This window comes from Scyliorhinus torazame, chromosome 25, assembly GCF_047496885.1.
Source record: "Scyliorhinus torazame isolate Kashiwa2021f chromosome 25, sScyTor2.1, whole genome shotgun sequence".
NCBI lineage: Eukaryota > Metazoa > Chordata > Chondrichthyes > Carcharhiniformes > Scyliorhinidae > Scyliorhinus > Scyliorhinus torazame.
In genome coordinates, this window is record NC_092731.1 from 14,920,133 (window position 1) to 14,948,016 (window position 27,884).

Below are 27,884 nucleotides of genomic sequence, written 5' to 3' on the forward strand. Positions count from 1 at the left end.
GAGTGAGAAAGGGAGAGAGGTAGAGAGAGAGAATGAGAAATGGGCTGAGGTAGAGAGGGAGAGGGAGAGAGTGAGAGAGAGAGAGAGAGAGAGAGAGAAAGGGAGCGAGGTAGAGAGAGAGAGAGAGTGAGAAAGGGAGCGAGGTAGAGAGAGAGAGAGTGAGAAAGGGAGCGAGGTAGAGAGAGAGAATGAGAAATGGGCTGAGGTAGAGAGGGAGAGGGAGAGAGTGAGAGAGAGAGAGAGAGAAAGGGAGCGAGGTAGCGAGAGAGAGAGAGAGAGAGAGAGAGTGAGAAAGGGAGCGAGGTAGCGAGAGAGCGATGGGAAGAAAAAGAGAGAAAAGCAACAAAAGGAACATGAACCAAAAATGCACAAGAGGAACAGGAGTATTTCCCAGTGTTGTGTTTTTCCCGGGAATGGAGATCTGGAATGACATATACACAAATTCAGCTGAGATCAGTATAGACTTTAATAATCCAAAACTCGACAGGAATGGCCCTAAACAGAGCAGAGGGGGAAAAACAATGATTTTGAACGCTGCGCCCATATAGGTTGGTGACGACAATGCTGTGGTCACTGCCCATCATGGAACACCAATACCAAAGACCTCGGATTCTTCCCTCCAATAGGTGGTGCCCGGCTGAAAGAGGTGGAGGACAGGAGGCAATGTTGCAGAGACCAGATATTTCCTTTCCTTTCTCCGCAGTGTTGTAAGGTGGTCCCACGGGTCCCCATCTGTTTTATTTTATTTTATTTTTTTATAAATTTAGAGTCCCCAGTTATTTTTTCCAATTAAGGGGCAATTTAGTGTGGCCAATCCACCTACCCTGCACATCTTTGGGTTGTGGGGGCCCCGCCGAGTTTAGTTCTTGGGCATCGCTCCTCAGGGAGGGTGGGCTGGCTTTGGAAGGGGGTGCGACAGGATGACATTCTTTCAGTGGTGTAGAGAAACTATCCCCTCCGGTGATGGGAGCCCCACAATGAAAGGGCTTGATCTTAATATTAGATTAGGATGTGAAGGGAGATGGGGCGAAGGCGGGGGAGGAATCTTGGTACACATGAATAACGGGGCAGCCTTTAAAAAAAATAAATTTAGAGTACCCAATTATTTTTTTTGCCCAATTAAGGGGCAATTTAGCGCGGCCAATCCACCTACCCTGCACACCTTTAGGTTGTAGGGGTGAAACCCACGCAGACACGGGGAGAATGTGCAAACTCCACACGGACAGTGACCCAGGACCGGGATTCGAAACCGGGTCCTCAGCGCCGCAGTCCCAGTGCTAACCACTGCGGCACATGCCGCCCTATAACAGGACAGCCTTGGCGGATTGCATGGCCTCCTGCTCTCCCTGGTTAGAGGTGTTTTGTGGTGTATGAGCGTGCAGCCAATTCCTTTCATATTTCAAGGACAACGAAAGCATTTTTAATATCTGCCGTTCATCTAGTCCATTGACTTGAGCACAGAATCCAGGCCGGCACTCTCGGCGCACCCGCTGAGGGAGTGCAGCACTGCCAGGGGCGTCGTCTCTTGGATGCGACTTTAAACCGAGGCCCCGTCTGCCCTCTCGGGCGGGCGTAAAAGATCGCACTCGAAGGTCACCTTGGGCCAAAATGGCATTGAAGTTCATGGGATCTCGCTGTGCACATTTTGTCCGTGGCGCTTACGTCCAGTATCCACACGTTTTTTTTTTTTTTAAAGTACTCCGGCTGAAAAGCCCTTTGGGGTGCTCAGTCACGAAAGGCGCTATACGAATGCAAGTCTGTCCTTCAGATGCAGCCTCGCCGGAGTCTCTTCTTCAAGGCAAGAAATGATCCCCTGTGCCGGCAAAGAGCAGGGAGATTCTCCGTGAGGGTGAGGTGTATCCGCGAGGGAGTGCCCAGGGTGAATGTCCTTGTCGCTAACCTCTCTGAAGGCGGTCAGGAATCTGGTGGCAGAGAGAGTTGACCTGGCTCTTCTCGAGCGAATATAAAAATTAAGGCCCCTGCTCTTGAGGTGGGATTCTCAGCGGCATCCACACCCTTCGACAACCATCTCCTGGTAATTCTTCAGGACGACCCTGTCATCGTCGTCCAAGTAGAGCATGGCCACTGGGCTCAGCTCGGTTGGCACGCAGCAGGCCCTGGGAATGTTGGTGTTGACAGAGTTCACCAGCGTCTGCACGATGGCATGGCTGGAGGAGTTCATGTGGTCGGCCAAGGGGAAGCGGCACTCGCCCTGGCAGTAGAAGGCGTTGTAGCCACGGGGGGCAATGATCCACTCCGTCCAGCCCACCCGCTCAAAGTCCACGTAGAGCGGCCGCCTCCGGCAGCGGCTGTGGCCCCGGCTCCTCTTCCGCGTCCTCCGCCGCCCGCCGTGCCGCTTGCCCCTGGGGCCCAGGGCCCTCCCGCTGCCGTCCTGCCCGTAGGTGACCAGGAGCGGCCTGCGACCCGGCTGGCCGGCCGGCCGCCCCCACAGCGACCTGCCCACCCTCCGCCGCCCCGGCGGCCACTCGACCAGGAAGGTGACGAGGCCCCCGCGCCCCTTCCTGGAGCCGGCCACAGTCGGGCCCACGTTGAAGCTTTCCCATTGGGTGCGGTTGGCGGGCAGTAGCCTCCTCTCCAGCAGCCGGCGCCCCACCTGGCCGCCTGGGGGCCCCCGCAGTTCGTAGACGGCGACCGCTTCCAGCCCAGGACGTGCTCCACCATTATCTTCCCTGAATAAGCGCAGCTCGGCCGAAGTGACTCGCTCGTGGTTGGGAATGTTGGTCAGGTTGAAGACAATCTGGTGGAAATTTCCTCCCTCTGAATGGGGCGCCCCCTGGACGTGTTCTGTCAGAAACAAAAAAATTGCAGAAGGATTAACAATAAGACATGCAGAGAACGAAATCTTCCCATCATCTAAAAAATTCTTTCCTCAGACATGGGAGTCGCTGTTCTGGTCAAAGTTTATTGCCCATTCCTAATTGCCTTTGAGAAGGTGGTGGTGAGCCACCACATTGAACCGCCACAGGCCCTGTGGTGTAGGTACACCCACTGTGCTGTTAGGGAGGACCTTCCAGGATTCTGACTCAGCGGCAGTGATATTTCCAAGTCGGGGTGATGGGTGACATGGAGGGAGCCTCCAGCTGGTGGTGTCCCCATGTGTCTGCTGCACCTCATCTTTCCAGGTGACAGATGTCCTGGGTTCTGGAAGGTGCTGTCGCAACAGCCTTGGAGAGGATTAGGAAGGGAATTCCAGAGCTTAGGGCCCAGAGGGCTGACGGCACGGTGCCCAACAGCGGAGAGATGGGATGTGCAAGCGACAGGGCGGCACGGTGGCACAGCGGTTAGCACCGTTGCTTCACAGCGCCGGGGTCCCGGGTTCGATTCCCGGCTCGGGTGACTGTCCGTGCGGAGTCTGCACGTTCTCCCTGTGTCTGCGTGGGTTTCTTCCGGGTGCTCCGGTTTCCTCCCACAATTCCCGAAAGACGTGCTGTGAGGTGAATTGGACATTCTGAATTCTCCCTCTGAGTACCCGAACAGGTGCCGGAGTGTGGTGACTAGGGGCTTTTCGCAGCAACTTCATTGTAGTGTTAATGTAAGGCCTACTTGTAACACCAATTATTATTATGTCATGTGAGAGTACCTTTAAGAAATGGGTGTTTAAGAAATGCACCTTTAAGAAATGGGTGTTAAGTAGTGATGTCAGAGTGTGGGTGGAGCTGGGCTGTCTGTCAGCTTTTTGCTTTCGTTTTAGGCTGTTTGCTGCAGGGTGTGTTTTAGTTTCGTTTTCAGTGTTGGAGCTGAAGCCAGACCAAGCAGGTGTACTGCTGTTCTCTCTGCCATCAAAAGACTATCTCTTGATCATTTGGTGAATTCAGAATTATAAATGTTTTCAGTAGTGACTTTAACCTGATGTGCTTCTGGTAAAAGGTGTTTTTAAGTCGTATGGGTGTTAAAAGGAAAGCTTAAAGGATTACTTAGTGTTGTATTCTTTGGGGGTTGTATTTGAATTGATGGTTGCTGAGATGTTCACTGCATGTTTTAAAAAGGTTAACTTGAGTTCATAGAATAAACATTGTTTTGCTTTTAAAAAAATACTTTTCCATTTTCTGCTGTCCCACACCTGTAGAGTGGGCCGTGTGCTCCCCGCACCACAATCTATTAAAAGTTGTGGGTCAGGTGAATTCCATGATACACTTTGGGGTTCTCTAAACCCTGACCCATAACAATTATTATTAGAATTAAGGGAGCTGAGACATTTTGGAAGGTTGTAGGATTTAGGGACATAGGAATAAGAGGACGCCATTCAGCCCCTCGAGCCTGTTCCGCCATTCAATTGGCTCACAGGCTAAAATGCATCATAACTCTTTCTGCCCTTGATTCCATAGCCCTCAAAAAAAATCTCCCAATTGCAATCTCAAAATTGGCAATCGACCAACCCCTGTACAAAAAGATGTAGAATTAAGCTTCCTCTACACTGCGCCAGACCTGCGTCGATCAAATCTTAAAGAGACGTGCACATCTGTAAGTACCTATCGCCACCATATCGATTCTTAAATACCCCCCGTAATGGCCCAGAAAGCCATTTAGCTCTAGGGCAGTTAGGGAAGGCTGGTCTTGCCAGCAAGGCAGATGAAATAACGGGGAATGCCGTGCGATTTGCAAGGGAACTTGGGGCGATGGTGTTCTCTTTTGTTCTTGCGTGTTACTGGAATCTGGATGAAGAGAGATGGGGAAAAGTGTTGGACAGACAAAGGAACGTGCTGGCTTTCCACCCCCAATTGCTGGCTCGCCAACCTCGGAAAAGGTGGGGGAAACAAGTCAGGCCAAGAGTCAAGATACTTCATTAGACAGCCAACCTGGACAGAGAACCTAGTGGAGTGGTGCAGCGACGACAATCTCTCCCTCAACGCCAGCAAAACTAAAGAGCTGGTCATTGGCTCCAGGAAGCAAAGTACTGTACACACCCCTGTCAGCATCAACGGGGCCGAGGTGGAGGTGGTTAGCAGCTTCAAATTCCTAGGGGTCCACATCACCAAAAATCTGTCCTGGCCCACCCACGTCGACGCTACCACCAAGAAAGCACAACAGCACCTATACTTCCTCAGGAAACTCAGGAAATTCGGCACGTTCACACTGACTCATTTTTTAAATATAAATTTAGCGTACCCAATTCATTTTTTCCAATGGAGGGGCAATTTAGTGTGGCCAATCCACCTACCCTGCACATCTTTGGGTTGTGGGGGCGAAACCCACGCAGACACGGGGAGAATGTGCAAACTCCACACGGACAGTGACCCAGAGCCGGTATCGAACCTGGGACCTCGGCGCCGTGAGGCAGCAGGGCTAATCCACTGTGCCACCGTGCTGACTCTTGCCAACTATTACAGATGTACCATAGAAAGCATCCTATCTGGCTGCATCACAGCCTGGTATGGCAACTGCTCGGCCCAGGACCGCAAGAAACTTCAGAGAGTCGTGAACACCGCCCAGTCCATCGCACGAACCTGCCTCCCATCCATTGACTCCATCTACACCTCCCGCTGCCTGGGGAAAGCGGGCAGTATAATCAAAGATCCCTCCCACCCGGCTTACTCACTCTTCCAACTTCTTTCATCGGGCAGGAGATACAGAAGTCTGAGAACACGCACGAACAGATTCAAAAACAGCTTCTTCCCCACTGTTACCAGACTCCTAAATGACCCTCTTATGGACTGACCTCATTAACACTACACCCTGTATGCTTCATCCGATGCCGGTTACATTGTGTACCTTGTGTTGCCCTATTATGTATTTTCTTTTCTTTTCATATACTTAATGATCTGTTGAGCTGCTCGCAGAGAAATACTTTGCACTGTACCTCGGTACACGTGACAATAAACAATTCTAATCCAATCCAATCCCTCTCCCCTCCCCTCCCCTCCAGCCCCGGTAGTCACACTCACCCAGATGATGGAAGCTCCGGACTGTGTTGGCGTCGCCCGCGTGCCGCTCCAGGAAGGCGAAGCTGGAGCCCTGGATGTTGTCGTGATCGCCGGTGTGGAGGTGGTACAGGTCACGCATGTACTGAGGGACGACGGCGGCCAGGCCTGGCTTGGGGAGGCGGCTCAGGCCAAACCTGCCCAGCAGCGTCCGGCGGAGGGTGTGGACCAGCTCCGCATCGGGCGAGGAGCGGGAGGCACCTTCCTCCCGGCTGGCACTCGAAGATGCCCTCCTCCCTCCCTCAGAGGACGAGTTGATCTCTCCAGCGACCAGGAGCCGGGCAGACAGCACGACCATCTGTAGAAAGCTAGCAGGGAGCATGGTGGAGCTGGGAGGCAAGAGACAACAGTTGGGTTAGCACAGGATGGAAGGGAAGGAACAGCTGCCATGACAGCAACTGTCCCGACTTTCATCTGGAGAAAGACTTGCGTTTGTGTAAGACCATAAGACATAGGAGCAGAATTAGGCCACTCGGCCCATCGAGTCTGCTCCGCCATTCAATGATGGCTGATATTTTTCTCATCCCCATTCTCCTGCCTTCTCCCCATAACCCCTGATCCCCTTATTAATCAAGAACCTATCTATCTCTGTCTTAAAGACACTCAGTGAATCGGCCTCCACAGCCTTCTGCGGCAAAGAGTTCCACAGATTCACCACCCTCCGGCTGAAGAAATTCCTCCTCATCTCTGTTTTAAAGGATCGTCCCTTTAGTCTGAGGCTGTGTCCTCTGGTTCTAGTTTTTCCTACAAGTGGAAACATCCTCTCCACGCCCACTCTATCCCAGCCTCGCAGTATCCTGTAAGTTTCAATAAAATCCCCTCTCATCCTTCTAAACTCCAACGAGTACGGACTCAGAGTCCTCAACTGTTCCTCATACGACAAGCTCTTCATTCCAGGGATCATTCTTGTGAACCTCCTCTGGACCCTTTCCTAGGCCAGCACATCCTTCTTTAGATACGGGACCCAAAACTGCTCACAATACTCCAAATGGGGTCTGACCAGAGCCTTATATAATCTCAGAAGTACATCCCTGGTCTTGTATTCTAGCCCTCTCGACATGAATGCTAACATTGCATTTGCCTTCCTAATTTGAACCTGCACGTTAACCTGAAGAGAATCTTGAACAAGGACTCCCAAGTCCCTTTGTGCTTCTGATTTCCGAAGCATCTCCCCATTTATAAAATAGTCTATGCCCAGATTCCTCCTTCCAAAGTGCATAACCTCACACTTTTCCACATTATATTCCGTCTGCCACTTCTTTGCCCACTCTCCTCGCCAGTCCACATCCTTCTGCAGCCCCCCCCCTGCTTCCGCAATACTCAAAATGGCCCAAAATGCTTCACAGCCAATCAGATATTTGTAGTCAGTGTTGTGGAACAGTAAGCAGCATTGCTGCCTCACGGCGTCGAGGTCCCAGGTTCGATCTCGGTCCCGGGGTCACTGTCCGTGTGGAAGTTTGCACATTCTCCCCGTGCCTGCGTGGGTCTCACCCCCACAGCCCAAAAAGATGTGCGGGTCAGGCGGATTGGCCGCGCTAAATTGCCCCTGAATTGGGGGGGAAAAAAATAAATTTTGAAAAGTAATTTTTTTAAAAAGTGGGATTTGAAAAAAGTCACGGGCGTTTACCAGGCCATCGCTGTATGTGGGATCTTCCTGTGCGCAGCTCGGCTGCCGTGATTCCTACGCCGTGACCACACTTCAAAAAATATTTCCATTGGCTGAAAAGCACTGTTGAGAAATTCGAAGGACGATCTATAAACTTTTCTCTCACTGCTTTGACCTTGGTCTTTTTGAGGTCACCAGGATTCCACCAATCAATCTCCCAGTGCACCGGAGGAATAGATAGACAAATGGTTCATTGAAAAAAAATCGTCTGGGTGGCAAGTAGCAAATTGTGATGTCGGTACAGGAGGTGGAGTGGTGGTCACAGGGCTAGTAGTCCAGAGAGCCGGGGTAATACCCTGGGAGGTCAGGGGTCTGTGTCGTGTTGGGTGTTCCGATACACAAACGAACCAACACGACTGTAGATGGTACAACTCTGTTTTATTATTCTGTACAATAATAACTATTAACTTCTGGCTGTGGTCCGTACTTCACCAGCTAACCTGTGGACCCAGTCCTAGCACTATCTTGGTGAGGCACTCAGCACATGGTGTATGTCTGAGTGGCACGCTATGAGCTCTGTGCCCTGAGCTGTCTCCTGCTGGAATGAGCGGGAACTGTGGTGTTCCCTGTTTTATAGTGCGTGTGCTCTCACTGGTGATTGGCTGTGATGTTGTGTGTGTGTGTTGGTTGGTCCATCTACCTGTCCATCAGTGTGTGTGTGATTGCACCATGATATGTTAATGTGGATATCTTGACAGTCTGCATCCCCTCACGGATGAAGGCCTGCTGGGTCGTTAAGTATCTTGAAGACAAGGGCGGCAGGGTGGCGCAGTGGGTTCGCCCTGCTGCCTCACGGCGCCGAGGTCCTAGGTTCGATCCTGGCCCTGGGTCACTGTCCGTGTGGAGTTTGCACATTCTCCCCGTGTCTGCGTGGGTTTCGCCCCCACAATCCAAAGATGTGCAGGGTAGGTGGATTGGGCACGTTAAATTGCCCCTTAATTGGAAAAAATTAATTGGGTACTCTAAATTAATTTTTTTTTAAAAGTATCTTGAAGGCTGAGATAGACGGGTTTTTAAATCAACGCGCGGATCGAGAATTATGGGGATAAGGCGGAGGAAAGTGGAGTTGAGGTTTATCATATCAGATCAGTCACGATTTCATCGAATGACAGAGCAGATTCGATGGGCCGAATGGCCTACTTCTGCCCCCCCCGCGTCTAACGGTCTTATTTGTGGATTGGTGTCTTTTTTTTTCTCCTTAATTCCTTCACAGATTTTCTTTTGTGTGGTTGTGGCGAGATATCGCGGCAACGGGAGGTGGGATCCTGGAGTTTTCTATCAAAGCCCCGACGGAGATTTTCCCACCTATCCCCAGGGATCAGTGCCGGCTGCCGCAAGGTGGTGTTTCCCGGGACGAGGGAGGATCAGGAGATCCATTCGGGGACTCTCAAGGCCCGGGTTTCAGATCCATTCAGCCCATCGAGTCGACACCGGCTGTCGGAAAGAGCGCCCTGCCTCGGACCACCCTATCCCTGCAAACCCACCTCACCCGCACACCTTTGGACTGTGAGGGGGAGACCGGAGCACCCGGAGGAAACCCACGCAGACACGGGGAGAACGTGCAGACTTCCCGGAGTCAACCGAGGCCAGAATTGGACCCGGGTCCCTGGCGCCATCCTTGGGCTATACGGGTTATGGGCTAGATCCTGTTCAGAGCCAGGTTTAGATGGGAGTTGTACCCATTGGAACTACAACCGCAATTTGAATTTATAAATAGTAAAATGTCTAACGGAGTGTTATTAAACTAGCTTCACAGCGCCAGGGTCCCAGGTTCGATTCCCAGCTTGGGTCACAGTCTGTGCGGCGTCTGCACGTTCTCCCAGTGGAAGATATGGTCAAATGCTTGGCCAAAGAAGTCGCTTCCTGGAGCGCCATGAAGGGGGAGAGAGAATGGGAGAATTCCAGAACTTAGGGCCCAGGCCGAAGACCAATGATGGAATGGTTAAAATGGGGAGTTGCTTGAGTGACCAGCATTAGGGGGAAACGCAGAGTTTTCAGAGGGTTGGAGGAGGTGGCTCTTGTGAGGATAGTAGGGATCATGTGGGCTGAATGGCCTGTCTCTGAGCTATTTGTTCCATGTCGTTTAAAAGCAACCCGGTTCCTTCCTCTGTGTTGCTGGCTGGGCTGTTGTCCCGTTTAGCTGTGGGCCAGCCCCTTCATCCCAGTCTGCATGGTTGTGACAGCAGCCGCTCGGTCGTTTATCAACTGGCAGTGCAATGCAAGCTGGCACAGCCTCACAGAACACTGCCAGTTCCTTCTGAAATCCTCATTGTTCCCCAGTGTATCTACCGCCTCTCTGCCATATATCACCTCCCTGGCCGGGTCACTGACTCCACCCCCATGTCGCCGCCATGTCCCTACAGAACGAGGAGAAGACGACACAATTTTGGGTTGTGCGCCCTGGAATTTGGACGGCCAGGGGGCGATTTGAACAGGGGGCTCCGTCTCTCGAGCCTATTTCCATGGGTCGGGGAATCCGGGACACGGGTGGGGCAGAGTCTAAAAATTGGAGCCAATGGTAATTGTCGCCCAAACGATCAGAGTTTGAAAGCTTTCTGTTAACCAAAGGTATTGAGGAATACAGGGCAAAGGCCCAAGTGTAGTTAGGTTGCAGGTGAAGCCATGATCTCACTGAACGGTGGAGCAATTTGGACGGGCTGAATGGCTACACCTCTTCTGAGGATCTTTGGGCAACTGGTTTCTTCTAAGCTCGGGGAAGTAAATGTTTCCCCCTCCTCCACCGTAGCCGTCTCTGCAACCCCTTCCTCCACCTCCCTTCCTTCCTCTGCCATCTTCGCCTTTCTCCTCTCCCTCCGCCCCCCCCCCCCCTCCCCTTCTTCCACCTTCCCCCAGCTTCGCCACCACCCTTCCTCGTTCCCGCCTCCTCCTCCGCTTCTTCCCCAGACAGAGTTCCCAGGCCAGTCCCTTAAACTGAGAAAAATAAAACTGCCACCACCTGAAAAAGCGGGCCCAGCAGATTGTGTGACATTACGTGCCAGATTCCTCTTACATTTCATTTTGTGGCCGATTTCATCCCAGGCCAGTTTCTCCCATTTCCTGCAAAAATCCATTTGTTTTTTTTTGGTGGGGGGGGGGAAACGAGGGCACTCTACCCACGAAGGATAGGGCAGCAACCTCGTAGAAAGAAGCTGCTGTATCCACCTTCCTCATGAACCAAAGTCTTGTGTCCAAACTCGCTCCCAGTCTCACCCCCTGTACCCCCTGTACCACACTGGCTTCCAGTTAAGCAACGGCTCGATTCAAACTTCTGAAGTCCCTCCTGAAGAGCGAGTTAGCTGGTTTGTGGACCTGGCCAAGCTGAGGGAGTGCTGCACTGTCGAAGATGTCCTCTGTCAGGTGAGACTGAGATCCCGGCGGCTCCCTCTGGTGGACACAAACAAAATTCCATCTCTAAGAACTCCCTCCAGCCCGACAACCCATCTCGATCTCGGCGCTCCTCCAATTCTGGCCTCTCGAACAGCCCCGATTTTACTCACACCGCCATTGGCGGCCGTGCCTTCAGCTGCCTGGGCCTCAAGCTCTGGAATTCCCTCCGCAAACCTCTCTCCCATCCTGTAAGACGCTCCTCAAAACCTGCCTTTATGATCAAATCATTGGTTATCAGTCCTAATATGTCCTTCGGTAGCTTGGGGCCAGATTTTGCTTCATAACACTTTTATGAAGTACCTTGGGATGCTTAACGGTGCTATATAAATGCAGGTTCTCATGCACGTGCCAGTGGTCAGGGAGACAAAAATATCCAATGGCCACTATTTCGAAAAAGGGCACGGGAGTTCTCCCCTGAGTCCCGGCCACTGTTTATCGCTCAGCCAACATCAGGGAAAGCAGATGATCTGGTCATCGTCACAGTGCCGTTTGTGGGATCCTGCTGTGCACAAACTGGCGGTCACTTTGCCTAACCTTACGACAACGGTGGCACGCCGGAAACGTTCTTCACCGACTATTAACCGCCTTGGGACTTCCTGAGGTCGCGGCAGGCGTCACACAAATGCAAAGTCTTCCTTTTCCGGAGCGAAGAAATCTCACCTCGGGAATGTGGAACGGCAGGACTGACAACTGAACACGCGCACTTCGGGCGCCAGCGGCCGCACGTTATTGAAGTACCCTCGGGGCAGGTGGGGCAACGGACGAGGCGGGGGTGAGAGACACAGAAGTCTGGGGATTGTTGGCTTAAGGCCTTGTGGTGGGTGGGGGGGTTGGGGTGGGGGTGGTAGAGGGGATTGAGCCGAATGGGACCAGAGCTGAAGGGACTTCAGTTAACGTACAGAAGTGGGACAGAGAAGGTTAAAGAGGTGTTTGAACTTGCGGAGGATTTTAGAATAGAACTAGTGACAGAAGCTGAGACACGAAAGGGGACAAGTTCAAGATAGTCTCTTAAAAACATATAAATTTAGAGCACACAATTCTTTTTTGTTTCCAATTAAGGGGCAATTTAGCGTGGCCAATCCACCTACCCTGCACATCTTTGGGTTGTGGGGGTGAAACCCACGCAGACACGGGGAGAATGTGCAAACTCCACACGAACAGAGACCCAGAGCCGGGATTCAAACCGTGAATGAGTAAAATAAAGAGATGATTTGCCAGGCAGGCAAGAGAAATTGGTGTCAGTCATGTATGACTCTCTGCAGAGTGCGTGTGGTTTGCAGATAGCGTGTGGTGAGGACACAACTGGATGATGATTATAATCTATCCGACAGACGCGGCTAAATTGTCCCTTTGGTGTGTGACTGAGTGAGTCGAGTGCAACAAATAATAGTTTTAATCTCTCTCACAGATAGACATTGGTACTTGCAATCAAGTGTTTCAGATACAATGGGCTGGATTGAAGGCCAGACACGCGAAGGGTCCAGGATTGTGTTCCATATGAAATGAAATGAAAATGAAAATCGCTTATTGTCACAAGTAGGCTTCAATGAAGTTACTGTGAAAAGCCCCCAGTCGCCACATTCCGGCGCCTGTTCGGGGAGGCCGGTACGGGAATTGAACCGTGCTGCTGGCCTGCCTTGGTCTGCTTTCAAAGCCAGCGATTTAGCCCTGTGCTCAACAGCCATATGGCACACGGGGAGTCCATTCAGCCCACTGTGCTTATACTGGCCCTTTGAAATAGTTGTCCAATCAAATTCCCTCCCATTGCCTTGCCCACACCCTCACAAACACATTTCCCCTTCCCCTCCAATTTCCCCTTTGAAAGCTACGATTAAATATTTTTCCCGCCGCCCTCTGAAGGCAGAGCATTCCAGATCTCAAGTCACCGCACAAAAATGAAACCTCCGCTCATTTCCTCCCCATGGGTAGTTTTGCCGATTATCTTAAATCTCAGACCCTGGTTACCAGTGGAAACCGTTTCTCCCTCGCTACAACCATGAGACCCATTCAGAATTTGAGATTTCGGGAATGAATTCCCGAGCCGGGGGGCTCAGGAAGCTGGAAACACGGTCGATTATGGTGGGACAATTAAAACTGGGATTGTACAGGGCAGCACGGTGGCGCAGTGGTTAGCACTGCTGCCTCACGGCGCCCCGGATCACTGTCTGTGTGGAGTTTGCACATTCTCCCCGTGTCTGCGTGGGTCTCACCCCAATTCTAGACACAGAGATGGGGCATCAATCTGCCTTCTAACATGGCCACATTCTCTGTAAAAGGCTGAATTTCTTGGGGAGTTAAAACCATGAGCAGCGGACGACAGGAGCAGGAACAGGAGTAGGCCCTTCAGCCCCCACAAAGCTGGCCGTTCACCATGATCGTGGCCCATCTGATTTTGGCCTCAGCTCCACTTTCCTGCCTTTCCTCCAGGACCCCTGGAGACTCTTGCAAGTCTAACTCAGCCGTGAATAGATTCAGTGACCCACTCACCACTGCTCTCTGGGGAAGAGAATGCCAAAGATTAACGACCCGCTGAGAGAAGAAATTCTTCATCGCCGTGTTGATCTGCTGCAGAATCCGACATATAAGAACATAAGAACTAGGAGCAGGAGTAGGCCATCTGGCCCCTTGAGCCTGCTCCACCATTCAATGAGATCATGGCTGATCTTTTGTGGACTCAGCTCCACTTTCCGGCCCGAACACCATAACCCTTTATTCCTTTATTCTTCAAAAAACTATCTATCTTCATCTTAAAAACATTTAATGAAGGAGCCTCAACTGCTTCACTGGGCAAGGAATTCCATAGATTCACAACCCTTTGGGTGAAGAGGTTCCTCCTAAACTCAGTCCTAAATCTACTTCCCCTTATTTTGAGGCTATGCCCCCTAGTTCTGCTTTCACCCGCCAGTGGAAACAACCTGCCCGCATCTATCCTATCTATTCCCTTCATAATTTTATATGTTTCTATAAGATCCCCCATCATCCTTCTAAGTTCCAACGATTACTGTCCCAGTCTACTCAACCTCTCCTCGTAATCCAACCCCTTCAGCTCTGGGATTAACCTAGTGAATCTCCTCTGCACACCCTCCAGTGCCAGTATGTCCTTTCTCAGGTAAGGAGACCAAAACTGAACACAATACTCCAGGTGTGGCCTCAATAAGACCACCTCCCCATTTTTCTAAACTGAGCCTTCTCAACCTTGACCCTTGCCCGAGGAGGGGTGACCCTCAGGTTAAATCGCCACCAGTCAGCTCCTCCCCTCCCTCAAAGGGGAAAGCAGGCTGTGGTCATCTGGGACAGTGGCGACTTAAAGGTGGTGTTAGGGAGGGAGCGCCAGGATTTTGACCCGGCCACGGTGAAGGAACGGCTGATGTATTTCCAAGTCGGGATGGTGAGTGGCTCGGAGTGGGACTTCCCGGGTATCTGGTGCCCTCACCTTCTAGGTGGTAGAGATCCCATGTTTGGAAAGGGCTGTCGAAGGAGCCTCGGTGAGTCCCTGAATTGCGTCTTGTCGGGACACACGGCTGGCGGTGGTGGGGTGAGCGAATGTTTGAGGGGGACGGGGTGAGTGCCAGTCAAACGGAAGGGACCAGACAGTCGTGAAGAACCCTTCTTAACCTGGGGCTGTGAACGTCTGAATTAGGAGGAGGCGGGCACTCGACCCTTCGAGCCTATCCCGCTATTCAAGAAGATCAAAGCTGATCTGATCAACCTCAGCCCCACATTACCTTTTTTTTGGAAAATGTTTTTATTCAAGTTTTTCATTTGAGACACTGTACAATAGGCAAGGGTATGTGGAATCAGGCACAATATACAAGAACTCCCCATTTGGCATCGGCCCCCCCCCCCCTGCCCTCACCTCCCCCCCCCCCCCCCCCACCTCCTTGGCGCCCCCCCCTTTTTTTGTTGTTTTCGGATATTTTTAGACCCCCCCCCCCTAATTACGATCGGTCTGCCAGCCAGTTGGTGCTGCCGATCGGCAACCGAGCAGGATTCTTCGATGGGCGATTCGCGTCGGCCCCCTTCCCCATGTGTAGCTCTGGCCGGTCCGATACCCCGAAGACTGCCACTCTCGGGCACGGCTCCACCCTCGCCCCCACAACCTTGGACATCGCCTCGGAGAAGGCTGTCCCGAACCCGACAGGTCTGGGGTACACCCAGACCATGTGGGCGTGGTTGGCCGGGCCCCCCTGGCACTGTTCACATTTAATAATAATAATCTGCCTCCACCTCCGGGAGGAACCCGCTCATTCGGGTTCTGGTCAGGTGCCCTCTGTGACCACTTTGACTTAGCCGTGCGCAGGAGGAAGTGGAGTTGGCCCTGCTCAGTGCCTCGCTCCAGAGTCCCCATCCTATTCCCATCCCTAGTTCTTCCTCCCATTTTTCGCATGTTTCGTCCAGTGGGAAGTGTGCCCTTTCTAATAGTCTTCATACAGGTCCCCACAGCTCCCCCCCCCTCCCAGGTTACCCGTGTCCAGCAGTCCTTCGTCCATTGTGCATCTCGGGGTCCATGGGTGTGTGGTCATGTCCTTACAGAGGAAGTTCTTAACCTGTTCTTAGCTGAAAAGCTGACTCATTTGATACCCGCCATTGCTGCCAATCCTCCCGGTGACCTTTCACCTCCGTGTTCACCAAGAATCTATCTAGATCGGCCTTAAAGATATTCAAAGACCCTGCTCCCACCCCGTTTTGAGAAAGAGAATTCCAGAGACACGACCCTCAGCAACGAACAAATGTCATCGCCTCTGCCTTAAATTGGACATCACTTGTTTTCGAACACTGACTGCTTGTCAGGGGTGGGGGGGGGGGGGGGGAGAGAGAGAGGAGGAATGGGGCAAAGAGAGGCGTAGTAATAATAATAATAAAATTGCTTATTGTCGCGAGTGGGCTTCAGTGAAGTTACTGAAAAAAGCCCCTAGTCGCCACACTCTGGTGCCTGTTCGGGGAGGCTGGTACGGGAATTGAACCGTGCTGCTGGGCTTGTTCCGCATTACAAGCCAGCTGTTTAGTGCACTGTGCTAAGGGAGAGAGGGAATGGGGAGAGAGGGAAAGGGAGAGAGAGAGAGAGGGAATGGGGAGAGAGAGAATGGGGAGAGAGAGAATGGGGGAGGGAGGGAATGGGGGAGAGAGAGAGGGAATGGGGGAGAGCGAGGGAATGGGGGAGAGAGAGAATGGGGGAGAGAGAGAGGGAATGGGGGAGAGAGGGAATGGGGAGAGAGAGAGGGTATGGGGGAGAGAGAGAGGGAATGGGGGAGAGGGGGAATGGGGAGAGAGAGGGTATGGGGGAGAGAGGGAATGGGGAGTGAGGGAATGGGAGAGAGAAAGAATGGAGAGAGAGGGGATGGGGGAGAGAGAGGGAATGGGGGAGAGAGAGAATTGGGGAGAGAGAGAGGGAATGGGGGAGAGAGGGAATGGGGGAGAGCGAGGGAATGGGGGAGAGAGAGAATGGGGGAGAGTGGGAGGGAATGGGGGAAGAGAGGGAATGGGGAGAGAGAGAGGGTATGGGGAGAGAGAGAGGGAATGGGGAGTGAGGGAATGGGAGAGAGAAAGAATGGAGAGAGAAGGGATGGGGGAGAGAGAGGGAATGGGGGAGAGAGAGAATTGGGGAGAGAGAGGGTATCGGGGAGAGAGAGAGGGAATGGGGAGAGAGAGAGAGGGAATGGGGGAGAGAGGGAATGGGGGAGAGAGAGAGGGAATGGGGAGAGAGGGAATGGGGAGAGAGGGAATGGGGAGAGAGAGGGAATGGGGACAGAGAGAGGGAATGGGGAGAGAGGGAATGGGGAGAGAGAGAATGGGGGTGGGAGGGAATGGGGGAGAGAGAGAGGGAATGGGGGAGAGCGAGGGAATGGGGGAGAGAGAGAATGGGGGAGAGAGAGAGGGAATGGGGGAGAGAGGGAATGGGGAGAGAGAGAGGGAATGGGGGGAGAGAGAGAGGGAATGGGGGAGAGAGGGAATGGGGAGAGAGGGAAAGGGAGAGAGAGAGAGAGAGAGAGGGAATGGGGAGAGAGAGAATGGGGAGAGACGGAATGGGGGAGGGAGGGAATGGGGGAGAGAGAGGGAATGGGGGAGAGCGAGGGAATGGGGGAGAGAGAGAATGGGGGAGAGAGAGAGGGAATGGGGGAGAGAGGGAATGGGGAGAGAGAGAGGGTATGGGGGAGAGAGAGAGGGAATGGGGGGGAGAGGGAATGGGGAGAGAGAGAGGGTATGGGGGAGAGAGAGAGGGAATGGGGAGTGAGGGAATGGGAGAGAGAAAGAATGGAGTGAGAGGGGATGGGGGAGAGAGAGGGAATGGGGGAGAGAGAGAATTGGGGAGAGAGAGAGGGAATGGGGGAGAGAGGGAATGTAGGAGAGTGGGAGGGAATGGGGGAGAGAGGGAATGGGGAGAGAGAGAGGGTATGGGGAGAGAGAGAGGGAATGGGGAGTGAGGGAATGGGAGAGAGAAAGAATGGAGAGAGAAGGGATGGGGGAGAGAGAGGGAATGGGGGAGAGAGAGAATTGGGGAGAGAGAGGGTATCGGGGAGAGAGAGAGGGAATGGGGGAGAGAGAGAGGGAATGGGGGGGAGAGGGAATGGGGGAGAGAGAGAGGGAATGGGGAGAGAGGGAATGGGGAGAGAGGGAATGGGGAGATAGAGGGAATGGGGACAGAGAGAGGGAATGGGGAGAGAGGGAATGGGGAGAGAGAGAATGGGGGTGGGAGGGAATGGGGGAGAGAGAGAGGGAATGGGGGAGAGCGAGGGAATGGGGGAGAGAGAGAATGAGGGAGAGAGGGAGGGAATGGGGGAGAGAGGGAATGGGGAGAGAGAGAGGAAATGGGGGAGAGAGAGAGGGAATGGGGGAGAGAGGGAATGGGGAGAGAGAGGGAATGGGGGAGAGAGGGAATGGGGGAGAGAGGGAATGGGGAGAGAGAGAGGGAATGGGGGAGAGAGGGAATGGGGAAGAGAGAGATGGAATGGGGGAGAGAGAGAGAGGGAATGGGGAGAAAGAGAGACGGAATGGGGGAAAGAGAGGGAATGGGGGAGAGAGGCAATGGGGGAGAGAGAGAGGGAATGGGTAAGAGAGGGAATGGGGAAGAGAGAGATGGAATGGGGGAGAGAGAGAGAGGGAATGGGGGAGAGAGAGAGGGAATGGGGGATAGAGGGAATGGGGAGAGGGAATGGGGGTGAGAGGGAATGGGGGAGAGAGAGAGGGAATGGGGGAGAGAGGGAATGGGGGAGGGAGAGGGAATGGGGAGAGAGAGAGGGAATGGGGGATAGAGAGATGGAATGGGGGAGAGAGAGAGGGAATGGTGAGAGAGAGAGACGGAATGGGGGAGAGAGGGAATGGGGGAGAGTGAGAGGGAATGGGTGAGGGAGGGAATGGAGAAGAGAGAGATGGAATGGGGGAGAGAGAGAGAGGGAATGGGGAGAGAGAGAGGGAATGGGGATAGAGGGAATGGGGGTGAGGGAATGGGGGAGAGAGGGAATGGGGAGAGAGGGAATGGGGAGAGAGAGAATGGGGGAGGGAGGGCATGGGGAGGGGGAGAGGGAATGGGGGAGGGAGGGAATGGGGAGAGAGGGAATGGGAGAGAAAGAGAGGGAATGGGAAAGATAGAGGGAATGGGGAGAGAGAGAATGGGGGAGAGAGGGAATGGGGGAGAGAGAGAGGGAATGGGGGAGAGAGGGAATGGGGAAGAGAGAGAGGGAATGGGGAGAGAGGGAATGGGGAGAGAGAGAGGGAATGGGGAGAGAGGAAATGGGGGAGAGAGGGAATGGGGGAGAGAGGGAATGGGGAGAGGGAGAATGGGGGAATGAGGGAATGGGGGAGAGAGAGGGAATGGGAAGAGAGAATGAGGGAGAGGGGGAATGGGAGAGAAAGAGAGGGAATGGGGAAGATAGAGGGAATGGGGAGAGAGAGAATGGGGGAGAGAGGGACTGGGGAGAGAGAGGGAATGGGGGAGAGAGAGAGAATGGGGGAGAGAGAGGGTATCAGGGAGAGAGAGAGGGAATGGGGGAGAGAGAGAGGGAATGGGGGAGAGAGAGGGAATGGGGGAGAGAGAGAATTGGGGAGAGAGAGTGTATCGGGGAGAGAGAGAGGGAATGGGGGACAGAGAGGGAATGGGGGCGAGAGGGAATGGGGGAGAGAGAGAATGGGGGAGAGAGGGAATGGGGAGAGAGAGAATGGGGGAGGGAGGAAATGGGGGAGAGAGAGTGGGAATGGGGGAGAGAGAGAATGGGGGAGAGAGAGATTAAATGGGGAGAGAGAGAGAATGAATGGGGGGGAGAGAGAGACGGAATGGGGGAGAGAGGGAATGGGGGAGAGAGAGAGGGAATGGGTGAGAGAGGGAATGGGGAAGAGAGAGATGGAATGGGGGAGAGAGAGAGAGGGAATGGGGGGAGAGAGGGAATGGGGGAGAGAGGGAATGGGGGATAGAGGGATTGGGGGGGAGAGGGAATGGGGGAGAGAGGGAATGGGGCGAGAGAGAGGGAATGGGGAGAGAGGGAATGGGGAGAGAGAGAATGGGGGAGGGAGGGAATGAGGGAGGGGGAGAGGGAATGGGGGAGAGAGGGAATGGGGAGAGAGAGAATGGGAAGAGAGAGAGGGAATGGGAAGAGAGGGAATGGGGAGAGATAGAATGGGGGAGGTAGGGAATGGGGGAGGGGGAGAGGGAATGGGGAGAGGGAATGGGGGAGAGAGGGAATGGGGAGAGAGAGAGAGAATGGGGAGAGAGAGAGGGAATGGGGGAGAGAGGGAATGGGGAAGAGAGAGATGAAATGGGGAGAGAGAGAGAATGAATGGGGGAGAGAGAGAGAGGGAATGGGGGAGAGAGGGAATAGGGGAGAGAGAGGGAATGGGGAAGAAAGGGAATGGGGGAGAGAGGGAATGGGGGAGAGAGGAATGGGGGAGGGAGGGAATGGGGGAGAGAGAGAATGGGGAGAGAGGGAATGGGGAGAGAGGGAATGGGGAGAGAGAGGGAATGGAGAGAGAGAGAATGGGGAAGAGGGGGAATGGGGAGAGAGGGAATGGGGAGAGAGGGAATGGGGAGACAGAGGGAATGGGGAGACAGAGGGAATGGGAGAGAGGGAATGGGGGAGAGAGGGAATGGGGGAGAGAGGGAATGGGGAGAGAGGGAATGGGGAGAGAGGGGGCATGGGGGAGAGAGAGAGGGAATGGGGAGAGAGGGAATGGGAGGGAGAGAGATGGAATGGGGAAGAGAGAGGGAATGGGGAGAGAGAGAATGGGGGAGAGATGAATGGGGGAGAGAGAGAGGGAATGGGGGAGAGAGGGAATGGGGGAGAGAGAGAGGGAATGGGGAGAGAGGGAATGGGGAGAGAGAGAGGGAATGGGGAGAGAGAGAATGGGGGAGAGAGGGAATGGGGGAGAGAGAGAGGGAATGGGGGAGAGAGGGAATGGGGGAGAGAGAGAGGGAATGGGGAGAGAGGGAATGGGGAGAGAGAGAGGGAATGGGGGAGAGAGGAAATGGGGGAGAGGGAATGGGGGAGAGAGGGAATGGGGAGAGGGAGAATGGGGGAGAGAGGGAATGGGGGAGAGAGAGGGAATGGGGGGAGAGGGAATGGGGGAGAGAGAGAGACGGAATGGGGGAGAGAGGGAATGGGGGAGAGAGAGGGAATGGGGGAGAGAGAGAATGGGGGAGAGAGAGATGGAGTGGGTGAGAGAGGGAATGGGGAAGAGAGAGATGGAAAGGGGGAGAGAGAGAGGGAATGGGGGAGAGAGAGAGGGAATGGGGATAGAGGGAATGGGGAGAGGGAATTGGGAGAGGGAATGGGGGTGAGAGGGAATGGGGGAGAGAGAGAGGGAATGGGGGAGAGAGGGAATGGGGGAGAGGGAACGGGGAGAGAGAGAGGGAATGGGGGGGAGAGGGAATGGGGAAGAGAGAGATGGAATGGGGGAGAGAGAGGGAATGGTGAGAGAGAGAGACGGAATGGGGGAGAGAGGGAATGGGGGAGAGAGAGAGGGAATGGGGGAGAGAGGGAATGGGGGAGAGAGAGAGGGAATGGGTGAGGGAGGGAATGGGGAAGAGAGAGATGGAATGGGGGAGAGAGAGAGAGGGAATGGGGAGAGAGAGAGGGAATGGGGGATAGAGGGAATGGGGGCGAGGGAATGGGGGAGAGAGGGAATGGGGAGAGAGGGAATGGGGAGAGAGAGAATGGGGGAGGGAGGGAATGGGGAGTGGGAGAGGGAATGGGGGAGAGAGGGAATGGGGAGAGAGAGAGAGAATGGGCAGAGAGGGAAAGGGGAGAGAGAGAATGGAGAGGGAGAGGGAATGGGGGAGAGAGAGAATTGGGGAGAGAGAGGGTATCGGGGAGAGAGAGAGGGAATGGGGGAGAGAGAGAGGGAATGTGGGGAGAGGAAATGGGGGAGAGAGAGAGGGAATGGGGAGAGAGGGAATGGGGAGAGATGGAATGGGGGGAGAGACGGAATGGGGACAGAGAGAGGGAATGGGGAGAGAGGGAATGGGGAGAGATGGAATGGGGGGAGAGAGGGAATGGGGACAGAGAGAGGGAATGGGGAGAGAGGGCATGGGGAGGGAGGGAATGGGGGAGAGAGGGAATGGGGAGAGAGAGAGGGAATGGGGGAGAGAGGGAATGGGGAAGAGAGAGAAGGAATGGGGGAGAGTGAGAGAGGGAATGGGGGAGAGAGGGAATGGGGAAAGAGAGGGAATGGGGGAGAGAGGGAATGGGGAGAGAGGGAATGGGGGGAGAGAGGGAATGGGGGAGAGGGAACGGGGAGAGAGAGAGGGAATGGGGGGGAGAGGGAATGGGGAAGAGAGAGATGGAATGGGGGAGAGAGGGAATGGTGAGAGAGAGAGACGGAATGGGGGAGAGAGGGAATGGGGGAGAGAGAGAGGGAATGGGGGAGAGAGGGAATGGGGGAGAGAGAGAGGGAATGGGTGAGGGAGGGAATGGGGAAGAGAGAGATGGAATGGGGGAGAGAGAGAGAGGGAATGGGGAGAGAGAGAGGGAATGGGGGATAGAGGGAATGGGGGCGAGGGAATGGGGGAGAGAGGGAATGGGGAGAGAGGGAATGGGAGAGAGAGAGAATGGGGGAGGGAGGGAATGGGGAGTGGGAGAGGGAATGGGGGAGAGAGGGAATGGAGAGAGAGAGAGAGAATGGGCAGAGAGGGAAAGGGGAGAGAGAGAATGGAGAGGGAGAGGGAATGGGGGAGAGAGAGAATTGGGGAGAGAGAGGGTATCGGGGAGAGAGAGAGGAAATGAGGGAGAGAGAGAGGGAATGGGGAGAGAGGGAATGGGGAGAGATGGAATGGGGGGAGAGACGGAATGGGGACAGAGAGAGGGAATGGGGAGAGAGGGCATGGGGAGGGAGGGAATGGGGGAGAGAGGGAATGGGGAGAGAGAGAGGGAATGGGGGAGAGAGGGAATGGGGAAGAGAGAGAAGGAATGGGGGAGAGTGAGAGAGGGAATGGGGGAGAGAGGGAATGGGGAAAGAGAGGGAATGGGGGAGAGAGGGAATGTGGAGAGAGGGAATGGGGAGAGAGAGGGAATGGGGGAGAGAGGGAATGGGGAAGAGAGAGATGGAATGGGGGAGCGAGCGAGAGGGAATGGGGAGAGAGAGAGATGAAATGGGGGAGAGAGGGAATGGGGGAGAGAGAGAGGGAATGGGGAGAGAGGGAATGGGGGAGAGAGGGAATGGGGAGAGAGATAGGGAATGGGTGAGAGAGGGAATGGGGAAGAGAGAGATGGAATGGAGAGAGAGAGAGAGGGAATGGAGGAGAGAGAGAGTGAATGGGGGATAGAGAGAATGGGGAGAGGGAATGGGGGAGAGAGGGAATGGGGGGAGAGAGAGAGGGAATGGGGAGAGAGGGAATGGGGAGAGAGAGAATGTGGGAGGGAGGGAATGGGGAGGGGGAGAGGGAATGGGGGAGAGAGGGAATGAGGAGAGTATGAATGGGAGAGAGAGAGAGGGAATGGGGAAGAGAGAGGGAATGGGGAGAGAGAGAATGGGGAGAGAGGTAATGGGGAGAGAGAGAGAGGGAATGGGGAGAGAGGGAATGGGGAGAGAGAGAGGAATGGGGGAGAGAGGAATTGGGGGAGAGAGGGAATGGGGGAGAGGGAACGGGGAGAGAGAGAGGGAATGGGGGGGAGAGGGAATGGGGAAGAGAGAGATGGAATGGGGGAGAGAGGGAATGGTGAGAGAGAGAGACGGAATGGGGGAGAGAGGGAATGGGGGAGAGAGAGAGGGAATGGGGGAGAGAGGGAATGGGGGAGAGAGAGAGGGAATGGGTGAGGGAGGGAATGGGGAAGAGAGAGATGGAATGGGGGAGAGAGAGAGAGGGAATGGGGAGAGAGAGAGGGAATGGGGGATAGAGGGAATGGGGGCGAGGGAATGGGGGAGAGAGGGAATGGGGAGAGAGGGAATGGGAGAGAGAGAGAATGGGGGAGGGAGGGAATGGGGAGTGGGAGAGGGAATGGGGGAGAGAGGGAATGGAGAGAGAGAGAGAGAATGGGCAGAGAGGGAAAGGGGAGAGAGAGAATGGAGAGGGAGAGGGAATGGGGGAGAGAGAGAATTGGGGAGAGAGAGGGTATCGGGGAGAGAGAGAGGAAATGAGGGAGAGAGAGAGGGAATGGGGAGAGAGGGAATGGGGAGAGATGGAATGGGGGGAGAGACGGAATGGGGACAGAGAGAGGGAATGGGGAGAGAGGGCATGGGGAGGGAGGGAATGGGGGAGAGAGGGAATGGGGAGAGAGAGAGGGAATGGGGGAGAGAGGGAATGGGGAAGAGAGAGAAGGAATGGGGGAGAGTGAGAGAGGGAATGGGGGAGAGAGGGAATGGGGAAAGAGAGGGAATGGGGGAGAGAGGGAATGTGGAGAGAGGGAATGGGGAGAGAGAGGGAATGGGGGAGAGAGGGAATGGGGAAGAGAGAGATGGAATGGGGGAGCGAGCGAGAGGGAATGGGGAGAGAGAGAGATGAAATGGGGGAGAGAGGGAATGGGGGAGAGAGAGAGGGAATGGGGAGAGAGGGAATGGGGGAGAGAGGGAATGGGGAGAGAGATAGGGAATGGGTGAGAGAGGGAATGGGGAAGAGAGAGATGGAATGGAGAGAGAGAGAGAGGGAATGGAGGAGAGAGAGAGTGAATGGGGGATAGAGAGAATGGGGAGAGGGAATGGGGGAGAGAGGGAATGGGGGGAGAGAGAGAGGGAATGGGGAGAGAGGGAATGGGGGAGAGAGAGAATGTGGGAGGGAGGGAATGGGGAGGGGGAGAGGGAATGGGGGAGAGAGGGAATGAGGAGAGTATGAATGGGAGAGAGAGAGAGGGAATGGGGAAGAGAGAGGGAATGGGGAGAGAGAGAATGGGGAGAGAGGTAATGGGGAGAGAGAGAGAGGGAATGGGGAGAGAGGGAATGGGGAGAGAGAGAGGAATGGGGGAGAGAGGAATTGGGGGAGAGAGGGAATGGGGGAGAGAGGGAATGGGGAGAGGGAGAATGGGGGAGTGAGGGAATGGGGAAGAGAGAGGGAATGGGGAGAGAGAATGGGGGAGAGGGGGAATGGGAGAGAAAGAGGGAATGGGGGAGAGAGGGAATGGGGGAGAGCGACTGGGGGAGAGAGAGGGAATGGTGGAGAGAGAGAGAGGGAATGGGGGAGGGAGGGAATGGGGGAGAGAGAGAGGGAATGGGGGAGAGCGAGGGAATGGGGGAGGGAGAGAATGGGAGAGAGAGAGAGAGGGAATGGGGGAGTGAGGGAATGGGGAGAGAGAGAGGAAATGGGGGAGTGAGGGAGAGAGAGAGAATGGAGAGAGAGGGAATGGGGGAGAGAGAGGGAATGGGGGAGAGAGAGAATTGGGGAGAGAGAGGGTATCGGGGAGAGAGAGAGGGAATGGGGGAGAGAGAGGGAATGGGGGCGAGAGGGAATGGGGGAGAGAGAGAGGGAATGGGGAGAGAGGGAACGGGGAGAGATGGAATGGGGGGAGAGAGGGAATGGGGACAGAGAGAGGGAATGGGGAGAGAGAGAATGGGGGAGGGAGGAAATGGGGGAGAGAGAGAGGGAATGGGGGAGAGAGAGAATGGGGGAGAGAGAGAGGGAATGGGGGAGACAGGGAATGGGGAGAGAGAGAGGGAATGGGGGGAGAGAGAGAGGGAATGGGGGAGAGAGGGAATGGGGAGAGAGAGGGAATGGGGAGAGAGAGGGAATGGGGAGAGAGAGAGGGAATGGGGAGAGAGAGAGGGAATGGGGGAGAGAGGGAATGGGGAAGAGAGAGATGAAATGGGGGAGAGAGAGATAATGAATCGGGGAGAGAGAGAGACGGAATGGTGGAGAGAGGGAATGGGGGAGAGAGAGTGGGAATGGGTGAGAGAGGGAATGGGGAAGAGAGAGATGGAATGGGGGAGAGAGAGAGAGGGAATGGGGGGGGAGAGAGGGAATGGGGGAGAGAGGGAATGGGGGATAGAGGGAATGGGGGAGAGGGAATGGGGGAGAGAGGGAATGGGGCGAGAGAGAGGGAATGGGGATAGAGAGAATGGGGGAGGGAGGGAATGGGGGAGGGGGAGAGGGAATGGGGGAGAGAGGGAATGGGGAGAGAGAGAGAATGGGGAGAGAGAGAATGGGGAGAGAAGAGAGGGAATGGGGAGAGTGGGAATGGGGAGAGAGAGAATGGGGGAGGGAGGGAATGGGGGAGGGGGAGTGGGAATGGGGAGAGGGAATGGGGGGAGAGAGGGAATGGGGAGAGACAGAATGGGGGAGGGAGAGAGGGAATGGGGGAGAGAGGGAATGGGGGAGAGAGAGGGAATGGGGAAGAAAGGGAGTGGGGGAGAGAAGGAATGGGGGAGAGAGGGAATGGGGAGGGAGGGAATGGGGAGAGAGAGAATGGGGGAGAGAGGGAATGGGGAGAGTGGGAATGGGGGAGAGAGAGGGAATGGAGAGAGAGAGAATGGGGAAGAGAGGGAATGGGGAGAGAGGGAATGGGGAGAGAGGGAATGGGGAGACAGAGGAAATGGGGAGACAGAGGGAATGGGGACAGAGGGAATGGGGGAGAGACGGAATGGGGGAGAGAGGGAATGGGGAGAGAGGGAATGGGAGGGAGAGAGAGGGAATGGGGAAGAGAGAGGGAATGGGGAGAGAGAGAATGGGGGAGAGAGGGAATGGGGGAGAGAGAGAGGGAATGGGAGAGTGAGGGGGAATGGGGGAGAGGGAGGGGGAATGGGGGAGAGGGAGGAGGAATGGGGGGAGAGAGGGAATGGGGAGAGGGGGGAATGGGGGTGAGAGGGGGATTTGGGGAGAGAGAGGGGGAATGGGGGAGAGAGAGAGGGACTGGGGAGCAGATGAAGATCGCAACTGCAGCATGGAGATTATTATTATTATAATTGTCGTTGAGCAGAGTGTTGTGTGAGAGCTGATCGTTGCTGACTTTTGTGGCTTTGAGCTCCATTCGGCGGGGCACTCACTGACTGAGCCAGCATGAGCAGCCTCCCAAATGTAAACTTCCACTTCACCCACCTCCTTTTAGACAGAGCTGACTGGTCAGACACACACTGTAACACACTCTGCTTTACCAGTGCTGCTGCATTCTGGCCCCCGGTTACTAAATAATAGACCTGCATTTAGATAGCGCCCTTTGAAAACCGCAAGATGCTCATGAAGAACTTTCCAAAGCGTAGGCGACGAGAATCCGGCACCAAATTTGTGCACAGCAAGATCCCAGAATTAGTAATGCGACAAATCACCAGATCTTCTTTTTTTTTGTCTGATGTTTGACTGGGGTATAAATATTGCCCAGGAATACTGGGGGATTATTCACCTGCACCCCCTCAAAACTCTGTGGGATGTTTCACATAATATATAATAATCTTTATTGTCACAAGTAGGCTTACATTAACACTGCAATGATGTTACTGTGAAAAGCCCCTCGTCGCCACATTCCGGCGCCTGTTCGGGTACACTGAGGGAGAATTCAGAATGTCCAATTCACCTAACAAGCACGCCTTTCGGGACTTGTGGGAGGAAACCGGAGCACCCGGAGGAAACCCACGCAGACACGGGGAGCCGGTGCAGACCCCACACAGACAGTGAGCCAAGCCGGGAATCGAACCTGGGACCCTGGAGCTGTGAAGCAACAGTGCTAACCACTGTGCTACCAAGAATTGGGTACTCCAAATAAAAAAAAATAGAGCAGAAACCCATGCCAGCCTTTCAGACAAGGCTAGGAAGCACCAGAATTAGCTCCTGCCCTTTCGCAGCGCATTCTGCGACGCCTCCCACAGTCGAATATCTCCTCGACACTCGCGTGCAATTTGGGCTAGTGGTTCCTTTGTGCTCAAGTGAGAGTCGGCGGCGAGAGAGAGGGAGAGAGAGATAAGGTCGAAATCGGAGGAGATAAAATTGCATATTTCGTTGATAATTCAATTTGGGGGGGGGCGGGCGCGCGGGTGGGGGGGGGGGTCAGTGGAACAGCCTCAGCACCTCGCCTCCCTCTAACCGCGGACGCTCAACAGCCTCGCCTCAAACATTGGGGCAGCTCAAAGCTGCAAGTTGCATAAGGGAGGCAAAAAAAGAGTTTTCGGTTTTAAAAAGACAGAGGGGGGGGGGGGGAAATAAAAGTTATTTTACTCACTGAATTCCGCAGATGTGGAGATTCCATGGTTCAAACTCCCCCAGGACGAGGAAGCTAGATAGATGAGACCTCTGCTTTCCTTATCTTTAAGGCCAAACAAAGATTTAAAGAAAGAAGAATTTAAAATATTACTCTCCCGTTATCGTTCCGCGATGGTCAACCTTCCCCATGTCTCTGGGTGGTTGCAGTGCTGTACTCTCCTCTTTCTGTCTGTCTCTCTCTCTCTCTCTCTGTCCATTTAAAATCCTCGCGCACCCCCTACGGCTTTAATTTGTCCAGACGCTGATGTCACACGTGGCGACCAGCCAACAATTCCATAATCATCCGAAAAAA

The 27,884-nt window shown here is 54.3% G+C and overlaps 1 protein-coding gene across 1 annotated transcript; it reads right to left on the reverse strand.

Annotated features, from left to right (window-relative positions):
- Positions 1-448: 448 nt before the first annotated feature.
- Positions 449-27,884, reverse strand: LOC140402347 (bone morphogenetic protein 4-like). The gene is made up of 3 exons (XM_072490064.1): positions 27,552-27,884; positions 5,904-6,268; positions 449-2,805 (listed from the first exon to the last, which is right to left on the reverse strand). The coding sequence occupies exons 2-3, from the start codon at positions 6,259-6,261 to the stop codon at positions 2,000-2,002; spliced, it is 1,164 nt and encodes a 387-aa protein (XP_072346165.1). The 5' UTR covers positions 6,262-6,268; positions 27,552-27,884; the 3' UTR covers positions 449-1,999.

Coding starts and splice junctions, on each gene's coding strand:
- LOC140402347 (XM_072490064.1), bottom strand. CDS start 6,261: ATGCTCCCTGCTAGCTTTCTACAGATGGTCGTGCTGTCTGCCCGGCTC. Junction 2,806..5,903: donor CCGGAGCTTCCATCATCTGG/GTGAGTGTGACT, acceptor TGTTTCTGACAG/AACACGTCCAGGGGGCGCCC.